The sequence below is a fragment of the Oncorhynchus mykiss genome, chromosome 12, assembly GCF_013265735.2.
Source record: "Oncorhynchus mykiss isolate Arlee chromosome 12, USDA_OmykA_1.1, whole genome shotgun sequence".
Classification (NCBI taxonomy): domain Eukaryota; kingdom Metazoa; phylum Chordata; class Actinopteri; order Salmoniformes; family Salmonidae; genus Oncorhynchus; species Oncorhynchus mykiss.
This window is the reverse complement of record NC_048576.1, coordinates 94,579,230-94,601,497: the sequence shown is the minus strand read 5'-3', so window position 1 is coordinate 94,601,497 and position 22,268 is coordinate 94,579,230. Positions and strand designations below refer to the sequence as shown.

The 22,268-nt window shown below is 45.7% G+C and overlaps 1 protein-coding gene across 8 annotated transcripts in view; it reads left to right on the top strand.

The window, feature by feature from the left end:
- Positions 1–22,268, top strand: part of LOC110487108 (brain-specific angiogenesis inhibitor 1-associated protein 2) — a 132,532-nt gene that overhangs the window by 84,679 nt on the left and 25,585 nt on the right. For all 8 annotated transcript variants that reach the window (XR_005035225.1, XM_036939313.1, XM_036939308.1 and 5 more), the window contains exons 5-8: positions 1,135–1,206; positions 5,827–5,964; positions 18,992–19,144; positions 20,923–21,198. Coding sequence is in view for 7 of the 8 variants with exons in the window: in XM_036939313.1 (XP_036795208.1) it covers positions 1,135–1,206; positions 5,827–5,964; positions 18,992–19,144; positions 20,923–21,198 (639 nt within the window). In the remaining variant the exon portion in view is untranslated. The remainder of the gene's footprint in view (positions 1–1,134; positions 1,207–5,826; positions 5,965–18,991; positions 19,145–20,922; positions 21,199–22,268) is intronic.

The following is a 22,268-nucleotide window of genomic DNA, read 5'->3' as shown; positions in this document are numbered from 1 at the left end:
TGTTAACCTGTTTCAAGGTCTTACTCACATTGGCTACGGCGAGTGTGATCACACAGTTGTTTGGAACAGCTGGTGCTCTCATGCATGATTCAGTGTTGCTTGCCTCGAAGCGAGCATAGAAGGTATTTAGCTCGTCTGGTAGGCTTGCGTCACCGGGCAGCTCGCGGCTGGGTTTCCCTTTGTAATGCGTGATAGTTTGTAAGCCCTGCCGCAAAGACACGCCCCCTCCCCTGAGCGTACCTGAAGCTGCTGTTCTGTCCTGTTAATAAAGACACGCCCCCTCCCCTGAGCGTACCTAAAGCTGCCGTTCTGTCCTGTTAATAAAGACACGCCCCCTCCCCTGAGCGTACCTAAAGCTGCCGTTCTGTCCTGTTAATAAAGACACGCCCCCTCCCCTGAGCGTACCTAAAGCTGCCGTTCTGTCCTGTTAATAAAGACACGCCCCCTCCCCTGAGCGTACCTAAAGCTGCCGTTCTGTCCTGTTAATAAAGACACGCCCCCTCCCCTGAGCGTACCTGAAGCTGCCGTTCTGTCCTGTTAATAAAGACACGCCCCCTCCCCTGAGCGTACCTGAAGCTGCCGTTCTGTCCTGTTAATAAAGACACGCCCCCTCCCCTGAGCGTACCTGAAGCTGCCGTTCTGTCCTGTTAATAAAGACATGCCCCCTCCCCTGAGCGTACCTGAAGCTGCCGTTCTGTCCTGTTAATAAAGACACGCCCCCTCCCCTGAGCGTACCTGAAGCTGCCGTTCTGTCCTGTTAATAAAGACACGCCCCCTCCCCTGAGCGTACCTAAAGCTGCCGTTCTGTCCTGTTAATAAAGACATGCCCCCTCCCCTGAGCGTACCTAAAGCTGCCGTTCTGTCCTGTTAATAAAGACATGCCCCCTCCCCTGAGCGTACCTGAAGCTGCTGTTCTGTCCTGCCGATGGATAGAAAAAACAGCTGTTGTAAAACCAGCGTTATAAGCATGTATTTGTGTTACTCTAAGGCTTTGAATAAATTATATTCCTCCTATATGATCACATGGTCAGGATGAACACCTGGTCCTAATCTGTTCTGTTGTGAGAGAGATGTCACCCATTAACCCTGTGCTTCTCTACACCCCTCAATCTCTCCATCTGTCCGTCCATGCAGCTGAAGTCTTTCCACAACGAGCTGCTGTCTGAGCTGGAGAAGAAGGTTGAGCTGGATGCTCGTTACCTGACGGTGAGCATCTGACCAAATGGCTGAAACACACACACACACACACACACTAGGGCTGTGACGATATCCGTATAGCAATGGTTTTTCCATGCCAAAAAATGAAAACACAAAGCATATTTAACTCTTTGTTCCTTTTAAAAACCTGCTGTAGAATATTGTGTGCTGTAGCTTGGGGGGAAATACAGGACTCTGGATGACAACAGAATGATGTTTGTTTCCAACATGCGGGCTGTTTTCCTTAAGAAGTTTTAAATCCGCTTTGTTTTCTGTTTCCTTCCCAACATACTAACGATTTTCATCCCGGCCCAAACACACACACACACACTTTGCTTTTGAACAGCTACCCTTTCACCTACTGTCCCCCGTCAGCACCACATTTATTCATCACCACAGTTATTCAGCACCACAGTTATTCAGCACCACAGTTATTCAGCACCACAGTTATTCAGCAACACAGTTATTCAGCAACACAGTTATTCAGCAACACAGTTATTCAGACCATGTCTGTCTTTCACCTACTGTCCCCCGTCAGCACCACAGTTATTCAGCACCACAGTTATTCAGCAACACAGTTATTCAGCAACACAGTTATTCAGCAACACAGTTATTCAGCAACACAGTTATTCAGCAACACAGTTATTCAGACCATGTCTGTCTTTCACCTACTGTCCCCCATCAACACCACAGTTATTCAGCACCACAGTTATTCAGCACCACAGTTATTCAGCACCACAGTTATTCAGCACCACAGTTATTCAGCACCACAGTTATTCAGCAACACAGTTATTCAGCACCACAGTTATTCAGCACCACAGTTATTCAGACCATATCTCTCTTTCACCTACTATCCCCCGTCAGCACCACAGTTATTCAGCACCACAGTTATTCAGCACCACAGTTATTCAGCACCACAGTTATTCAGACCATGTCTGTCTTTCACCTACTGTCCCCCATCAGCACCACAGTTATTCAGCACCACAGTTATTCAGCACCACAGTTATTCAGCACCACAGTTATTCAGCACCACAGTTATTCAGCACCACAGTTATTCAGATCATGTCTTTGCCAAAGTGTTTGGTGTTCTTACTCTGGACCTCCATTTAAACAGTACGGCTCCTTTTCCTGAAAATGAAGCTTTTGAGAAAACAACTCTTTAGAATATTTAGAAACGACATAAGCAACAAGCAAAGAGAGAATTATAACATGTCCTGCAGCATGCATTGAAGTCTGAAGCAGCAGGAGTGATATACTTAGAATGAGTGGGCTGTGAGCGGGCTGCAACCAGCCAACTCCATGTGGAGGAGCAGCAGTGTGGCTGTGCTGCAGGTTAGGGGGACGAGGTGGTGCTGTCATCATCATACACCATTGTACTAGCTGTAGAATTAGACTGTTGGGTATGCTAGTTATAGCATTAGACTTTGTTGGGTACGCTAGCTGTAGCATTAGCCTGTTGGGTACGCTAGTTATAGCATTAGACTGTTGGGTATGCTAGTTATAGTATTAGACTGTTGGGTATGCTAGTTATAGTATTAGACTGTTGGGTATGCTAGTTATAGCATTAGCCTGTTGGGTATGCTAGCTGTAGCATTAGCCTGTTGGGTACACTAGCTGTAGCATTAGCCTGTTGGGTATACTAGCTGTAGCATTAGCCTGTTGGGTATGCTATGCCAGGGTACCCCAATTGGCGGCCCGCAGGGTTTCTATCTGAGCCAAAAAAAAGTAGTGTGTATATATATATATATATATATATATATATATATATATATATATATATATATATATATATATATATATATATATATATATATATATATATATATATATATATATATATATATATAAATATTTTTATGTTCATTGTTGGAAAAACTGTAAGACTGTAAAAACACCAGAAAATCATCTCCAAGTGATTTTATTTTAGAAATCTGTTCCCCAAGTATTCCCATGCATAACAGAGACGTGATCGTATACAAACGTAAGCAAGGTTTCCGTCTGTTTCTCTGTGTGGACATCCAGGTTTCCCTCCAGCAGCCCTCTCCTCTCCATAGCTTGTTTGTCTCTGTTCCGTCCGGCAGTCTGTGGTCGGTCTTTCTTAGAATTATATTATTATTTTTAAGTCCATTTTATTTATTCTCTCTGTCACACTGTTCTGTTGGCAACGGTGTGTAGCTCCCAGTGTGTACCACCCTATTCCCTATGTAGTGCACTACTGTTGACCAAAATCAATAGGGTTCTGGTTAAAAGTAGTACACTGTATAGGCAATAGGATGCCATTTTGGATACTGCCAGTGAGTGTTCTGGGAACTCTTATGAAACTGGGTTCAAACCGAACCCAGCCAATAGCTGATGTTAAATAGGCCTCATTCTGTAGTAACTGGAGGCTATACCCACAATGAATCTCTGTTTTTTTATTGCCGCTATAGACCCATCAGAGATGTTTCTGTTCCGTTACACTGATAAGAGATCAACGATCAATTGGTTCAGTAATCCTCTGATGCTTCTTTTTTTCAATAGGGAAACACACACACACACACACACACACACACACACACACAGAACACACTTTTCCTTTCTGAATGCCATCTGTCAAACAAGCCAGAGTCCTTATACATTATCACCCATCTCGAATGGCACCCTATTCCCTATTATAGTGCACTACTACCCTATGGAATTTCATTAAAAGTAGTGGACTATCTAGGCCCCTCAAACTCAACTCTGGACCTTGAAGCCAGTTACACAACTTTTTTTTATTCATTGTTTCCCTCTAATCAGGCACTGACTTAGACCTGGGACATCAAGTGGATCTAGTTAATTATCAGGTAGGACATAAAACCAGCTGGCTCTGGACCTCGTAGGGTAAGAGTTGAGTACCCCTGGAATAGGGGGCCATTTGGAACCTAGCCTTGTTCTGGGTATTACAATGGCATCAATTCACAGTAATGAATTCCTTTAAAAATGGCATCAGCGATAATAGCAATAGCTTTGCTTTGTGAATTATTCATGTTTCTTCATTTCAGGAAAAACAGACATTTTCCATCAGGAACTTGTTGTAGCTACACTACTCCCCATGGAGGAATCTCTCTCTCTCTCTCTCTCTCTCCCCATGGAGGAATCTCTCCTCTCTCTCTCTCTCTCTCTCTCTCTCTCTCTCTCTCTCTCTCTCTCTCTCTCTCTCTCTCTCTCTCTCTCTCTCTTTCTCTCTCCCCATGGAGGAATCTCTCTCTCTCTCTCTCTCTCTCTCTCTCTCTCTCTCTCTCTCTCTCTCTCTCTCTCTCTCTCTCTCTCTTTCTCTCTCTCCCCATGGAGGAATCTCTCTCTCTCTCTCTCTCTCTCTCTCTCTCTCTCACTCACTGACTTCTACTCAGACAAAATCCCACTAATTTATCAGGCCTGCATTTTTAGAGCATATTTTTGGTCTATCTGAAAAGGGGTAGGCGGTAAACAACATGAACAAATAAAAGCCACCTGAAGACCTCGTCCCTTTTCCCCACTACGAGACATGAAGGAGAGTCTGAGAAACCGGGTGGCGAAAGAGAATTCTACTTTTCACATTACACCCTTACCTTTCGTTGTGGCTTGGACCGCAGCTCAAATTGAGCGTCAGTATCACAGGAGCCACTAGCCAGTAAAGCACAAACAATTCAACAATGACACACTTTTATTCTAAAAACATATTACACTATTGAATAATGCAATATTTCACACGTCTGTACGTGCAGATAATTAAAGGGTTTATTGTCTCTTTTGTAGGCTACACGTTACGTTTTATCAAGACAAAAGCACAGTTGCTATAGCAGCAAGTCTTCAAGTACCGTTTGCCTGTCGGAAATGAACGATTCATCCTCTCAAACCAATATAAAGTACAATAGGCTTACTTTACAACAAACCAGGCTTCCTTGACTTATCTCTCTCTCTCTCTCTCCGTTTGAAAAATGATTACTTGACCAGCATTTTACAACCGCTCTCAATCACTCACAGATGTCAGGGCTTGGACACGTCCCTGAAATGCCAAACGGTTGAACAGGAAAACTTACCATAGATTACCAATCCGCTGGACAAAGTTCCCATATAGATTGCTAGTCAGAGACCAGTACAAAGTTTACATTATCTCTATCCATAAAACCTCTTCCTGAGCCCCCCTCTGTTCCACACGGTGTGATCCTGATTCAACTGGTCAGCTCATCATCAAGCCCTTGATGAGTTGAATCACATGTGTTAGTCATGGAATAGGCCAGATTACTGGATGTGGCTAGGGTGGGAGTGGGAGATAACGTGTTGAAGTTAATGTGAGGGAGGATCAGAACACACACACACACACACATCATGGTAATCCTGATGAACCCTCCCATAATGGTCTGTCTCCAGCACTGCCACATGATAGACAGCTGTTGAGATGTGCTCAGACAGTTAAGATGACAGGGCTTCAGGAGGCTAATAGATAGTACACACAGGGCCTTAGAGAGACAAGCTCTAAAAGGGCAACTTGTTACATACTCTATGACAGATCCATATAGGGGGGCATTGCCCCCTAGACACTGACCTAAGATAAACTCTAAAAGGGCAACTTGTTCTCCCCATTGCTGATAAACTAACTTTCTGTGTGCTCTCTCCTGCCCCCTTCAGGCTGCGTTGAAGAAGTACCAAGTGGAGCACAAGAGTAAGGGAGAGAGTCTGGAGAAGTGTCAGGCTGAACTGAAGAAGCTCCGCAGGAAGAGCCAGGGCAGCAAGAACCCCTCCAAGTACGGAGAGAAGGAGATGCAGGTCAGTCTCTATGGAAGGGCCGACAGGCTCGGACGGACGCACGGCTACACGCATGGATGCACGCACACGCGGACAGACACATGGACACACGGCTGCTCTCTTTCTCTCACACGGCTACTCACTCACTCACTCACACAAGCAAGGGATAAAGGGTTCAACACACACTTTTGCTCACCTCAGGTCCAGGTCTGTTTGTGCCATCTTAGCTAGCTTTAGATGAGTAGTTGGTTAACAGTCTGATGGCCTTGGAACTACAGCTCCACCAGGCTGATGGCTAGCTTTAGATGGTTAGTTGGTAGTACAGCTCCACCAGGCTGATGGCTAGCTTTAGATGGTTAGTTGGTAGTACAGCTCCACCAGGCTGATGGCTAGCTTTAGATGGTTAGTTGGTAGTACAGCTCCACCAGGCTGATGGCTAGCTTTAGATGGTTAGTTGGTAGTACAGCTCCACCAGGCTGATGGCTAGCTTTAGATGGTTAGTTGGTAATACAGCTCCACCAGGCTGATGGCTAGCTTTAGATGGTTAGTTGGTAGTACAGCTCCACCAGGCTGATGGCTAGCTTTAGATGGTTAGTTGGTAATACAGCTCCACCAGGCTGATGGCTAGCTTTAGATGGTTAGTTGGTAGTACAGCTCCACCAGGCTGATGGCTAGCTTTAGATGGTTAGTTGGTAGTACAGCTCCACCAGGCTGATGGCTAGCTTTAGATGGTTAGTTGGTAGTTCAGCTCCACCAGGCTGATGGCTAGCTTTAGATGGTTAGTTGGTAGTACAGCTCCACCAGGCTGATGGCTAGCTTTAGATGGTTAGTTGGTAGTACAGCTCCACCAGGCTGATGGCTAGCTTTAGATGGTTAGTTGGTAGTACAGCTCCACCAGGCTGATGGCTAGCTTTAGATGCTGATTAGATGCACACAGGGACAGGACTGAGGGTGGAGAGTATTGGAGAACCGTGGACACGGTACTGCTCTGCCCTGAGTGTGGCAGGGGGAGAGAGGGCCCACAGGCACACACACACACAGGAAATAAGAAAACAAACTGTTTGCTAGTCCTGTTTTGAAACCATCACTCAGCTTTTTTTCTGTGTCTGTGTTACTCTGGCATGTATCAGTGATTGAATCACTCTGCTCAAGTCCCCTGTTACTGTAGCTCGGCCCACGGGGTTGGGCTGAACGCTGTGTAAAAACAGGCCTGGTAGCTGTAGCAGGTTTGCTCTTGTAAATGTGTGATTTCCAGAGTTAGTGTAAAACCTGCAGTGTAGTGAGGAGTAGCCAGACATAACTGTCAGAGTTAGTGTAAGACCTGCAGTGTAGTGAGGAGTAGCCAGACATAACTGTCAGAGTTAGTGTAAGACCTGCAGTGTAGTGAGCGGTAGCCAGACATAACTGTTAGTGTAAGACCTGCAGTGTAGTGAGGAGTAGCCAGACATAACTGTCAGAGTTAGTGTAAGACCTGCAGTGTAGTGAGGAGTAGCCAGACATAACTGTTAGTGAAAGACCTGCAGTGTAGTGAGGGGTAGCCAGACAGAACTGTCAGAGTTAGTGTAAGACCTGCAGTGTAGTGAGGCGTAGCCAGACATAACTGTCAGAGTTAGTGTAAGACCTGCAGTGTGGTGAGGGGTAGCCAGACATAACTGTCAGAGTTAGGAGACATCCAGCTGATCCACACTAAAAGCTGGAGCCTGACTGCTGCTGTGAGACGGAATGCGGAAGCTGTTCAGGGACCATCAATAACATTTATTTAAATCAATCAAATGTATTTATAAAGCCCTTTTTACATCAGCCGATGTCACAAAGTGCTGTACAGAAACCCAGCCTAAAAAAACAAACAGCGAGCAATGCAGATGTAGAAGCACGGTGGCTATAAAACACTCTCTAGAAAGGCAGGAACCTAGGTAGAAACATAGAGAGGAACCAGGCTCTGAGGGGTGGCAGTCCTCTTCTGGCTGTACTGGGTTGAGGTTATAACAGTACATGGCCAAGATGTTCAAATGTTCACAGATGACCAGCAGGGTCAAATAATAATAATCACAGTGGTTGTAGAGGGTGCAACAGGTCAGCACCTCAGGAGTAAATCGCAGTTGTCTTTTCAAAGCAGAGAGTTGATAACAGCAGGTCCGGGACAAGGTGATTGAGTAAAAAGCCCCCACACCACTAGAGGGATATCTTCAAACCACCAACTTACTACCCTGAGACAAGGCCGAGTACAGCCCATGAAGATCTCCCCCCACGGCACGAACCCGAGGGGGGCGCCAACCCGGACCGGAAGATCACATCAGCGATGCCCCCCTCCTAGGGGGAGCTTTTCATGTTTTGCTGGGCTCCCCTGTTACCTCTCCTGGATGCTCCAGCCCTTCCTCTGGTGACAGGGACAGTCTAGAAGTGTTAGATGTGGCTTGCCACTGTGTGACGTTGGGACGAGAAGCATTTCGCTACATGTGTATGTGACCAATAACATGTGATTTGATTTGATGAGGTTCTATCTATTCAAAGCATAGTTCGAAGATATTGAGCATCAAAGTTTTCAGATCCCAGATCTCAGATCTGTTTTGTAGTGACTTCTTCTTTCATAACCCATGAAGGTCCTCACCTTAAAGGTTCCTAAAGTGCAGAGTATCAAAACCCTGAGACATTTGTAAATATATCATTTTTAGAGGGGTGCAATTGCAGATAGAACCTTTAATGTTGAACCCAGATTGATATTTCAGAGCCGTAAGGTCCTATCTGACTGACACAGTCCAGTTTTTAGACGTGTTCAGTTTTTACTGGCAAAGACGTGTTGTTCTGATTGGTCCGTCTGTATTTGTTCAGGCTTTTGATTGGCTTGCATTGGGGTTTATGCAGATATAACTTTCTAGTCTAGTACTTTTTCAAGAACCATCTGTATATGTATATGGGACTAACTCCTATGGGACTAACTCCTATGGGACTAACTCCTATGGGACTAACTCCTATGGGACTAACTCCTATGGGACTAACTCCTATGGGACTAACTCTTATTCGACAAAAATGTCAGATTGAAGCTTAGTCTCAAGGTGTCGGTATTGTGTCTGTCAGAGTACCAGGGAGAGATTGTTGAGTACTGTGATGCATAGAGCATTATCTAACACTGTCTCCAGCCCAATTCCTTTAGCAGACTTATGTTACCTTGTAATATGTATTCTACTACCTCACCCACAGCATACCATGGGTCATCCTCAGTCAGTCCCATCCTCCCCTGAAAGCTCGATTCAGTGTATTTTATTAGGGAGTCAAACTCCGACCAAGTCCTCTTTATACAGATGAGCTCTGAATGACAAAAATACACACAGGAAATGCAAAACAAAAACAATGTCACAGAAAACAAACACATCGGACGTGTCCCAATTCCCATACTTGCATTCTAAATAGTAGGCATTTTAGGTTTTCGAGAATAGAACGTTTTAGTAGTGTGAAATTTAAACAATCAGGTATGCTTCAAATGTGAGGATGTTATACTCATTTTGGCTTTTCATCTAGTAGAATTCACTGAGGAAGAGAACGGTCTTTCCAGACTGTTTGACAACAGCTGTTAATGAGATAAGAGGACATGATGCACCCGAATCAACCAATGGTGCATTAGGGTTACACATTCTCTGTATGGGTGAGCCTAGTATGTTGATTAAAAAAGTATGGCTTGGCTGTTTGCTTGTTGGGCCCACCTGCAGACAGGTCCCAACTCATCTAGCCTTGGTCCTAATAACACACGGTACCTTACCAGGGAGAGGAGAAAGCAATCTCCCTTCTCATTTTCACACTGCTCAATTTTCCTGATCATATCACGTACAGTATGGCTGTGGGCGAGGGAGGGAGGGAGGGAGAGAAGGAGGGGGGAGTCAACTCATTTGTGCTGGAGCCCCACTGGGACTAAGCAACTACAGCTTACAGTCCCCCTCACACACACGCCCCACAGGGACTACAGAACCGCAGCCTACAGTCCGACACAGACTCTTATACCGCCAACATTGAAACAGCAGCCAGCTACAGTAGTACCTCACCAGCCTGGGAACAGCAGCCAACTACAGTAGTACCTCACCAGCATGGGAACAGCAGCCAACTACAGTAGTACCTCACCAGCCTGGGAATAACAGCCAGCTACAGTAGTACCTCCCCAGTCTGGGAACAACAGCCAGCTACAGTAGTACCTCCCCAGCCTGGGAACAACAGCCAGCTACAGTAGTACCTCCCCAGCCTGGGAACAACAGCCAGCTACAGTAGTACCTCCCCAGCCTGGGAACAACAGCCAGCTACAGTAGTACCTCCCCAGTCTGGGAACAACAGCCAGCTACAGTAGTACCTCCCCAGCCTGGGAACAACAGCCAGCTACAGTAGTACCTCCCCAGTCTGGGAACAACAGCCAGCTACAGTGGTAACTCACCAGCCTGGGGGGACTTTATCTAACATAGTAATGCTATCAGAAAAACTGATTAAAAGCTGATTGATTGGAATGAATCATTCTAACACATACCTTCTAACAGGGTTGTGAATGTTGAACGATGATGTTGTTTTTCCTCATAATATAACACACACTAAACATGTGTTTAAGATGGCGGTGGGTGTGACAGAATGTTTTCTTCTCTTCTGCTGTGTCAGGGAAGTAAATTATGTGTGAGTGCAGTCTGGTGGAGGACAGGAATGGTTAGGTTCTCTGTGTTTGTTGTTCACACTCTGTCTTTTTCACCATCTCTTTCCCTCCTCCCTCCCCCTCCTACATCCCTGTGCTCAGTGCTTTTTCTTTGCCTTTTGTAGCACCACACACACACACACACACACACACACACACACACACACACACACACACACACACGCGCGCTGCTTAGTAGCCCTGTGATGTTAAATGTTGCTAATGATCTCGTTATGTTGTTGACTAGAGTGGACCAAGGCTAGGTGCAGCAGGAAGGACCTTTAGATGAATATTACACTCCCCAACACTACACACACACACACACCCCAACACCACACACACACACCCCAACACCACACACACACACCCCAACACCACACCCCAACACCACACACACACACACCCCAACACCACACACACACCCCCCAACACCACACACACACCCCCCAACACCACACACACACCCCCCAACACCACACACACACACCCCAACACTACACACACACACCCCAACACTACACACACACACACCCCAACACCCCACACACACACACACACACACACACACACACCCCAACACCACACACACACACACACACACACACACACCCCAACACCCCACACACATACACCCCAACACTACACACACACACACCCCAACACCACACACACACCCCCCAACACTACACACACCCCCCAACACTACACACACACACCCCCCAACACTACACACACACACCCCCCAACACTACACACACACACCCCCCAACACCACACACACACACACCCCAACACCACACACACACTCACCCCAACACCACACACACACACTCACCCCAACACCACACACACACACACTCACCCCAACACCACACACACACACACTCACCCCAACACCACACACACACACACACCAACACCACACACACACACACACACACACACACACACCCCAACACCACACACACACACACACACCCCAACACCACACACACACACACACACACACACACACACCCCAACACCACACACACACACATACATACCCCAACACCACACACACATCCCAACACCACACACACCACACACACCTCGACGCCACACATGCGCACACCCCCGACGCTGTCCTAACCGATTGTATATACAGTTGAAGTCAGAAGTTTTCATACACTTAGGTTGGAGTCATTAAAACTCGTTTTTCAACCAGTCCACAAATTTCTTGTTGACAAACTATTGTTTTTGCAAGTCGGTTAGGATCTACTTTGTGCATGACACAAGAAAATGTTCCAACAATAGTTTACAGACAGATTATTTAACTTATAATTCACTGTATCACAATTCCAGTGGGTCAGAAGTTTACATACACTAAGTTGACTGTGCCTTTAAACAGCTTGGAAAATTCCAGAAAATAATATCATGGCTTTAAAAGCTTCTGATAGGCTAATTGACATCATTTGAGTCAATTGGAGGTGTACCTGTGGATGTATTTCAAGCCCTACCTTCAAACTCAGTGCCTCTTTGCTTGACATCATGGGAAAATCTAAAGAAATCAGCCAAGACCTCAGAAAAATATTGTAGACCTCCACAAGTCTGATTCATCCTTGGGAGCAATTTCCAAATGCCTGAAGGTACCACGCTCATCTGTATAAACAATAGTACGCAAGTATAAAACTATGGGACCACGCAGCCGTCGTACCGCTCAGGAAGGAGATGTGTTCTGTCTCCTAGAAATTAACATACTTTGGTGCGAAAAGTGCAAATCAATCCCAGAACCACAGCAAAGGATCTTGTGAAGAGACTGGAGGAAACAGGTACAAAAGTATCTATCCACAGTAAAAATGCGTCCTATATCGACATAACCTGAAAGGCCACTCAGCAAGGAAGAAGCCACTGCTCCAAAACTGCCAGACTACGGTTTGCAACTGCACACGGGGACAAAGATCGTACTTTTTGGAGAAATTCCTCTGGTCTGATGAAACAAAAATAGAACGCTTTGGCCATAATGACCATCATTATGTTTGGAAGAAAAAGGGGGTTGCTTGCAAGCCGAAGAACACCATCCCAACCGTGAAGCACAGGGTTGGCAGCCTCATGTTGTGGGGGTGATTTGCTGCAGGATGGACTGATGCACTTCACAAAATACATGGCATCATGAGGATGGAAAATGATGTGGATATATTGAAGGAACATCTCAAGACATCAGTTAAAGCTTGGTCGCAACTGAGTCTTCCAAATGGTCAATGACCCCAAGCATACTTCCAAAGTTGTGGCAAAATGGCTTAAGGACAACAAAGTCAAGGCCATCACAAAGCCCTGACCTCAATCCTATAGAAAATGTGTGGGCAGAATTGAAAAAGCGTGTGTAAGCAAAGAGGCCTAGATCCTGACTCAGTTACACCAGCTCTGTCAGGAGGAATGGGCCAAAATTCACCCAACTTATTGTGGGAAGCTTGTGGAAGGCTACCCAAAACGTTTGACCCAAGTTAAACAATTTAAAGGCAATGCTACCAAATACTAATTGAGTGTATGTAAACGTCTGACCCACTGGGAATGTGATGAAATAAATAAAAGCTGAAATAAATAGAGATAATTATCATTCTGACGTGTGTGTGTGTGTGTGTGTACAGTGAAGAGGCGACTCTGGGATGCTGGCCTTCTCGGCAGAGTTCCTCTGTCCAGTGTCTGTGTTCTTTTGCCCATCTTAATGTTTTTATTTTTCTTGGCCAGTCTGAGAGATGGCTATTTCTTTGCAACTCTGCGTGGAAGGCCAGCATCGCGGAGTCGCCTCTTCATTGTTGACGTTGACACTGGTGTTTTGCGGGTACTATGTAATGAAGCTGCCAGTTGAGGACTTGTGTGGCACCTGTTTATCAAACTGTTCTGTGAAGGGAGCAGTGCACAGCGTTGTACGAGATCTTCAGTTTCTTGGCAAATTTCTCGCATGGAATAGCCTTCATTTCTCAGAACAAGAATAGACTGATGAGTTTCAGAAGAAAGTTCTTTGTGCTTTTCTTTAAAAAACAAGGACATTTCTAAGTGACCCCAAACTTTTGAACGGAAATGGATGGATGGATGGATGGATGGATGGATGGATGGATGGATGGATGGATGGATGGATGGATGGATGGATGGATGGATGGATGGATAGAGAGAGAGAGAGAGAGAGAGAGAGAGAGAGAGAGAGAGAGAGAGAGAGAGAGAGAGAGAGAGAGAGAGAGAGAGAGAGAGAGAGAGAGAGAGAGAGAGAGAGAGAGAGAGAGAGAGAGAGAGAGAGAGAGAGAGAGAGAGAGAGAGAGAGAGAGAGAGAGAGAGAGAGAGAGAGAGAGAGAGAGAGAGAGAGAGAGAGAGAGAGAGAGAGAGAGAGAGAGAGAGAGAGAGAGAGAGAAGAGAGAGAGAGAGAGAGAGAGAGAGAGAGAGAGAGAGAGAGAGAGAGAGAGAGAGAGAGAGAGAGAGAGAGAGAGAGAGAGAGAGAGAGAGAGAGAGAGAGAGAGAGAGAGAGAGAGAGAGAGAGAGAGAGAGAGAGAGAGAGAGAGAGAGAGAGAGAGAGAGAGAGAGAGAGAGAGAGAGAGAGAGAGAGAGAGAGAGAGAGAGATAGGATGGTTGTGTGTGCAGGAATAAAGCACAGGAACAGCATCATGTACTGTTCATTATTTTATTAGTCTTTGATGCCCAGCACTTGTGTATACATGTAGCATGGGCCCATCACCTACACACAGTTCAGAAATGAACCGGCTATAAGTATTAGTGGAGCTTCCTTGGTCTGGAATAATGGACTTGACTATTGATCTCCTACTCAATCATTAAGTTTGCCGATGATTCAACAGTTGTAGGCCTGATTTACTAACAGTGACAGCCTACAAGGAGGAGGTGAGAGCCCTGGTGGAGTGGTGCCGGGAAAACAGCCTCTCCCTTAATGTCAACAAAACAAAGGAGCTGATCGTTGACTTGCAGCGATGACACACCCCCATCCACATCGATGGGGCTGCTCTGGAGAGGGTGAAAAGCTTCAAGTTCCTCTGCTTGCACATCACTGACAATCTGAAATGGTCCACTCACACAGACAGTGTGGTGACGAAGGCGCAATAGCACCTCTTCAACCTCAGGAGCCTGAAGAAATGTCACAGGAAGGCAGAGAAGATCATCATGGACCTCAGCCACCACCTGAGCCTGACCTCAGCCACCACCTGAGCCAGGCAGGCCAAAGCTCCATCCCACCAAAACAGGCTGAAATGTCAGTCTTTTCAAACGTGCTGGTCCAGATACTGTCTTTTCTCTCCCTCGCTCTCTCGCTCTGCAGTATGTAGCGTGACTCATTCCACAGCAGTCTAACTTTTTCACGAAACAGAAATAAATCTAGAATTGGCTTCCTATTTCGCAACAAAGCATCCTTCACTCATGCTGCCAAACATACCCTTGTAAAACTGACCATCCTACCAATCCTCGACTTTGGCGATGTAATTTACAAAATAGCCTCCAATACCCTACTCAACAAACTGGATGCAGTCTATCACAGTGCAATCCGTTTTGTCACCAAAGCCCCATACACTACCCACCATTGCGACCTGTACGCTCTCGTTGGCTGGCCCTCGCTTCATACTCGTCGCCAAACCCACTGGCTCCATGTCATCTACAAGACCCTGCTAGGTAAAGTCCCCCCTTATCTCAGCTCGCTGGTCACCATAGCATCTCCCACCTGTAGCACACGCTCCAGCAGGTATATCTCTCTAGTCACCCCCAAAACCAATTCTTTCTTTGGCCGCCTCTCTTTCCAGTTCTCTGCTGCCAATGACTGGAACGAACTACAAAAATCTCTGAAACTGGAAACACTTATCTCCCTCACTAGCTTTAAGCACCAACTGTCAGAGCAGCTCACAGATTACTGCACCTGTACATAGCCCACATATAATTTAGCCCTATCAACTACCTCTTTCACAACTGTATTTAATTTATTTATTTTGCTCCTTTGCACCCCATTATTTTTATTTCTACTTTGCACATTCTTCCATTGCAAAACTACCATTCCAGTGTTTTACTTGCTATATTGTATTTACCTTGCCACCAAGGCCTTTTTTGCCTTTACCTCCCTTCTCACCTCATTTGCTCACATTGTATATAGACTTGTTTATACTTTATTATTGACTGTATGTTTGTTTTACTCCATGTGTAACTCTGTGTTGTTGTATCTGTCGAACTGCTTTGCTTTATCTTGGCCAGGTCGCAATTGTAAATGAGAACTTGTTCTCAACTAGCCTACCTGGTTAAATAAAGGTAAAATAAAATAAAATAAATAAATAAAAAAATAACTAATAAAAAAGAGAATAAAACCATCTTCATCTTGTCAGACTTCTGTATTCTGTGCTGTAATGGTTCATTGAAATGGCTCCCATCACGACTACTGACTCGCTTTATTGCTCTACTCTGACTAGGGGACACGGACGCACGCACGCACGCACGCACGCACGCACGCACGCACACAGAGAGAGACACAGGAATCTCTAGTCATGATCCTTCCATCTCAGGTTGTCTGCTCTGAGATGTTGTAAAGGATAGTTGGTGGGTTTATCCTAATGCACAAGCTATTTCATCCAACTAAAGTAGTTTTGATGTTGTTCAGTTTCATCTGTCTGGTTTTGTTGATTCCACCACAGTTGGAATTCCAATGTACAGGTGTCCACTGTTCGTCAGTGGGGAAACAGCGCTCAGTGCTGGTGAAGATGTGTAACTGCTCTGTCTCAAACACAACCAAACAACCTAATGGAAGAAAACTGAACTCTCCTTTTTGTTTCAAAGGTTTTCCATTTGGAGTAAACATTTTCCATTATAAAACATTTTTTTCAACTGTTCGCTATGGTCTTCGTCTAATGAATACACCCCAGAGCTCAGTGTATAGTGGCACATTTCGAATCTAATCAGCCTCGTTCTAATCAGCCTCGTTCCTTTCGGTTCTAATCAGCCTCGTTCTAATCAGCCTCGTTCCTTTCAATTCTAATCAGCCTCGTTCTAATCAGCCTCGTTCCTTTCAGTTCTAATCAGCCTCGTTCTAATCAGCCTCGTTCCTTTCGGTTCTAATCAGCCTCGTTCCTTTCAGTTCTAATCAGTCTCGTTCTAATCAGCCTCGTTCCTTTCAGTTCTAATCAGCCTCGTTCCTTTCAGTTCTAATCAGCCTCGTTCCTTTCAATTCTAATCAGCCTCGTTCTAATCAGCCTCGTTCCTTTCAGTTCTAATCAGCCTCGTTCCTTTCAATTCTAATCAGCCTCGTTCTAATCAGCCTCGTTCCTTTCAATTCTAATCAGCCTCGTTCTAATCAGCCTCGTTCCTTTCGGTTCTAATCAGCCTCGTTCCTTTCAGTTCTAATCAGCCTCGTTCCTTTCAGTTCTAATCAGCCTCGTTCCTTTCAAATCTAATCAGCCTCGACTGATGAAGCTACGGGAGAATAGGGTATTATGATTGAATATGATTGTTGTGAGATTTCTGTATTGTGTGTGGATCGAGAGTGAGAGAGCGGTCTCATTAGATACTGTCTGTCACTCACACTGTAGAGATATGATACAAGTCAATAACAATGGCTGACTGGCTGGGAGCTCCACTCTTGTCTGTGTGTGTGTTGGAACAGAGTCATATATCTGATCTCCAGTGTGTCGGAGATTAATAAACTCTCTTTCCCAGAATGAGTGTTCTCACATGGGAATGCCACTGTTATTATGAAGTTCATTATCAACACACCGACAGACCTGCCACTGTTATTACGGAGTTCATTATCAACACACAGACAGACCTGACACTGTTATTATGAAGTTCATTATCAACACACAGACAGACCTGCCACTGTTATTACGGAGTTCATTATCAAAATTATCAAAATAAGTATTTGGTCACCTACAAACAAGCAAGATTTCTGGCTCTCATAGACCTGTAACTTCTTCTCTAAGAGGCTCCTCTGTCCTCCACTCGTTGCCTGTATTAATGGCACCTGTTTGAACTTGTTATCAGTATAAAATACAGCTGTCCACAACATCAAACAGTCACACTCCAAACTCCACTATGGCCAAGACCAAAGAGCTGTCAAAGGTGGCTGACTAAATACTTTTTTGTCCCACTGTACCTGACACTGTTATTACGAAGTTCAATATCAACACACAGACAGACCTGACACTGTTATTACGAAGTTCAATATCAACACACAGACAGACCTGACACTGTTATTACGGAGTTCATTATCAACACAAACGTACCTGACACTGTTATTACGGAGTTCATTATCAACACACCGACAGACCTGACACTGTTATTACGGAGTTCATTATCAACACACAGACAGACCTGACACTGTTATTACGGAGTTCATTATCAACACACAGACAGACCTGACACTGTTATTACGGAGTTCATTATCAACACAGACGTACCTGACACTGTTATTACGGAGTTCATTATCAACACACAGACAGACCTGACACTGTTATTACGGAGTTCATTATCAACACACAGACAGACCTGACACTGTTATTACGGAGTTCATTATCAACACAGACATACCTGACACTGTTATTACGGAGTTCATTATCAACACAGGCGTACCTGACACTGTTATTACGGAGTTCATTATCAACACAGACGTACCTGACACTGTTATTACGGAGTTCATTATCAACACACAGACGTACCTGACACTGTTATTACGGAGTTCATTATCAACACACCGACAGACCTGACACTGTTATTACGGAGTTCATTATCAACACAGACAGACCTGACACTGTTATTACGGAGTTCATTATCAACACACCGACAGACCTGACACTGTTATTACGGAGTTCATTATCAACACACAGACAGACCTGACACTGTTATTACGGAGTTCATTATCAACACACAGACAGACCTGACACTGTTATTACGGAGTTCATTATCAACACAGACGTACCTGACACTGTTATTACGGAGTTCATTATCAACACAGACGTACCTGACATTGTTATTACGGAGTTCATTATCAACACACCGACAGACCTGACACTGTTATTACGGAGTTCATTATCAACACACTGACAGACCTGACACTGTTATTACGGAGTTCATTATCAACACACAGACAGACCTGACACTGTTATTACGGAGTTCATTATCAACACACAGACAGACCTGACACTGTTATTACGGAGTTCATTATCAACACACAGACAGACCTGACACCTGTTATTACGGAGTTCATTATCAACACACAGACAGACCTGACACTGTTATTACGGAGTTCATTATCAACACACACAGGGGCACAATGGCTGTTTACAACACAGTTTACATGGACTTAGTTTTTTGTCCTAACATCTAAAGGTGTGTTTTGGAGGGCCACTGTCTCACCTCTTGTCTCTGTGTTTTGTCCTGTAGTTTGTGGAGACCATCAGTAGTAAGCAGAGTGAACTGGACACCTTCATAGCAGAGGGCTACAAGACTGCTCTGTCTGAGGAGCGCAGGAGGTACTGTTTCCTGGTGGACAGACAGTGTGCTGTGGCCAAGAACAGCAGCGCCTACCACGGCAAGGTAAGGGTTAACACAACTGGCTCTGTGGGGTGGTTGTGTGTGGGGGGGGGGTTGTTGACCAGGTGGCAATGTAAAATGCATGGGTTTGGTATCTGTCTGTCTCAATGGCGTAATCAGTAATATTTTCTGATGTTTATAATGGTCATATAACTGAATGATAAGCCTATACTTCTCTGTAATATAATGTATATGTATACAATATATATATATAGTGTGTGTGTGTGTGTGTGTGTATATAACTCTGTGACCTTGGCCTGGGGTCATCTCATCACAACTCTATTTGACAAAACTGATTAAGGTATCATCCCAAATGGCACCATATTCCCTATGTAGGGCACTACTTTAGACCAGGGCCCTCTTTGAAAGGTTACCATTTGGGACATAATATATGACAGGCTGTTAGGAGATGTTCTGGCTTCATGATAGATCCAGTTGATATAATATTCATAGTCTATTTCATTGCTGCATATGAATAATACCGTATTTCCTGAGAAACGTCATGGAGAGGAGGATATGTAAAGAGGTTGTACAGGTGTGGGTGGATGGGTGGGTGTTAGTGCAGCTGTTTCCTGGGATCACTAAGGAGGGAGGGTGTGTGTGTGTGGCGGACGGGGCGACAAGTACGTACAAACACACACACTGCTGCTGACCATTTCTAGAACATGGAGTCCAGTGGTTTAATCAGCACGGGGGTGTGTGTGTGTGGGAAGAGCTCAAAGGCTGTGCTGAAGAGTCCTCTCGGAGAGAGGGGAAAGAGAGAGATGCACAGAGAGAGAGAGACTGGAGAGAGTAAGAGAGACTGGCGAGAGAGTGAGAGTACAGCTGGCGCAGCGTAGCATCTAGGTTGTGGTCTGAGTCACCTGGGACTCATTGGTGCAGCCTGGTTGGTTCTACACACACACACACACACACACACACACACACACACACACACACACACACACAGGGACACACACACACAGGGACACACACACACGGACACACAGGGACACACACACACGGACACACAGGGACACACACACACACACACACAGGGACACACACACACACAGGGACACACACACACAGGGACACACACACACAGGGACACACAGGGACACACAGGGACACACAGGGAAGCTGCTCTGCTCTCTGGGATGAATGGGGCTTAATAGAGGCTGTCTCTTAAATGGCACCCTATTCCCTACATAGTGCACTAGTTTTGCCCAGAGCCCATACAAAGTAGGGTGGGAATAGAAAGCCATTTGGAACCCAGAGAGAGAGGGAATATAAGAGAGGAACAGAACAGGAATGTTGGAGGGAGAGTGAAAGTTACCATGAAAGATGACTGGAGATCTTCAAGGTGATGATGTGTGTTAGATCAGAAGAGCTTGGTGTGGCAGACGTTGTAGTCAAGATGACAAGGATCTAAAGAAGTGGATCTTTAAATCTTAGTCATGTGTTATAGCTTCCATCTCTAGAGAAGTGAATCTCTAAATCTTAGTCGTGTGTTATAGCTTTCATCTCTAGAGAAGTGGATCTCTAAATCTTAGTCGTGTGTTATAGCTTCCATCTCTAGAGAAGTAGATCTCTAAATCATAGTCATGTGTCATAGCTTCCATCTCTAGAAAAGTAGATCTCTAAATCATAGTCATGTGTCATAGCTTCCATCTCTAGAGAAGTAGATCTCTAAATTGTAGTCATGTGTTACAGCTTCCACGTGTTACACTAATCAATGACTGTTGTCTATAGACTCATCTGGTGTGTGTTGACTTATTGATTGATCTCTATCTGTCCAGGGTAAAGACCTGCTGACCCAGAAGATCCCAGTATGGCAGCAGGCTTGTTCAGACCCCAACAAGCTACCAGAGCGGGCCATGCTCCTAGCCCAGCAGATGGGCTCCGGGTCCAGCACGGGCACCGCTTCCCTGACCATGGGGGGCTCCAGCCCCCTGAACACCTCCAAGTCTAACCTGTCCAACCTGGTCATCTCTGACCCCATCCCCGGGGCTCAGCCACTCCCTGTCCCCCCAGAACTGGCTGTCTTCATGGGTGGTGGGCTGGGACACCAGGCGGTGAGTGGTGGGGCTGGGGCACCAGGCGGTGAGTGGTGGGGCTGGGGCACCAGGCGGTGAGTGGTGGGGCTGGGGCACCAGGCGGTGAGTGGTGGGGCTGGGGCACCAGGCGGTGAGTGGTGGGGCTGGGGCACCAGGCGGTGAGTGGTGGGGCTGGGGCACCAGGCGGTGAGTGGTGGGCTGGGGCACCAGGCGGTGAGTGGTGGGGCTGGGGCACCAGGCGGTGAGTGGTGTGTCTGGGTGAGCGGGCTGGTAATGTTGATTTCTGGGGAAGGTTTCTCTCACTCTGTAGGTGTTGGGAATATTAATATTCAGCTGTGAATTGTATTGTTTTTTATTAGTTCCTACCAAGACAGCAGATACTCTTCCTGGGGTTTATTATGGATCCCCATTAGTTCCTACCAAGACAGCAGCTACTCTTCCTGGGCTTTATTATGGATCCCCATTAGTTCCTGCCAAGACAGCAGCTACTCTTCCTGGGGTTTATTATGGATCCCCATTAGTTCCTGCCAAGGCAGCAGCTACTCTTCCTGGGGTTTATTATGGATCCCCTTTAGTTCCTGCCAAGGCAGCAGCTACTCTTCCTGGGGTTTATTATGGATCCCTATTAGTTCCTGACAAGGAAGCAGCTACTCTTCCTGGGGTTTATTATGGGTCCCCATTAGTTCCTGACAAGGAAGCAGCTACTCTTCCTGGGGTTTATTATGGGTCCCCATTAGTTCCTGCCAAGACAGCAGCTACTCTTCCTGGGGTTTATAGTGGATCCCCATTAGTTCCTACCAAGGCAGCAGCTACTCTTCCTGGGGTTTATTATGGATCCCTATTAGTTCCTACCAAGACAGCAGCTACTCTTCCTGGGGTCCAGCAACATTAAGACAGTTATATACAAAATAAGAGGTTTAATGCAATCAGAGCGGTAAAGGTGTCAGAGCGGTAAAGGTGTCAGAGCGGTAAAGGTGTCAGAGCGGGAAAGGTGTCAGAGCGGGAAAGGTGTCAGAGCGGGAAAGGTGTCAGAGCGGGAAAGGTGTCAGAGCGGGAAAGGTGTCAGAGCGGTAAGCGGTAAAGGAGTC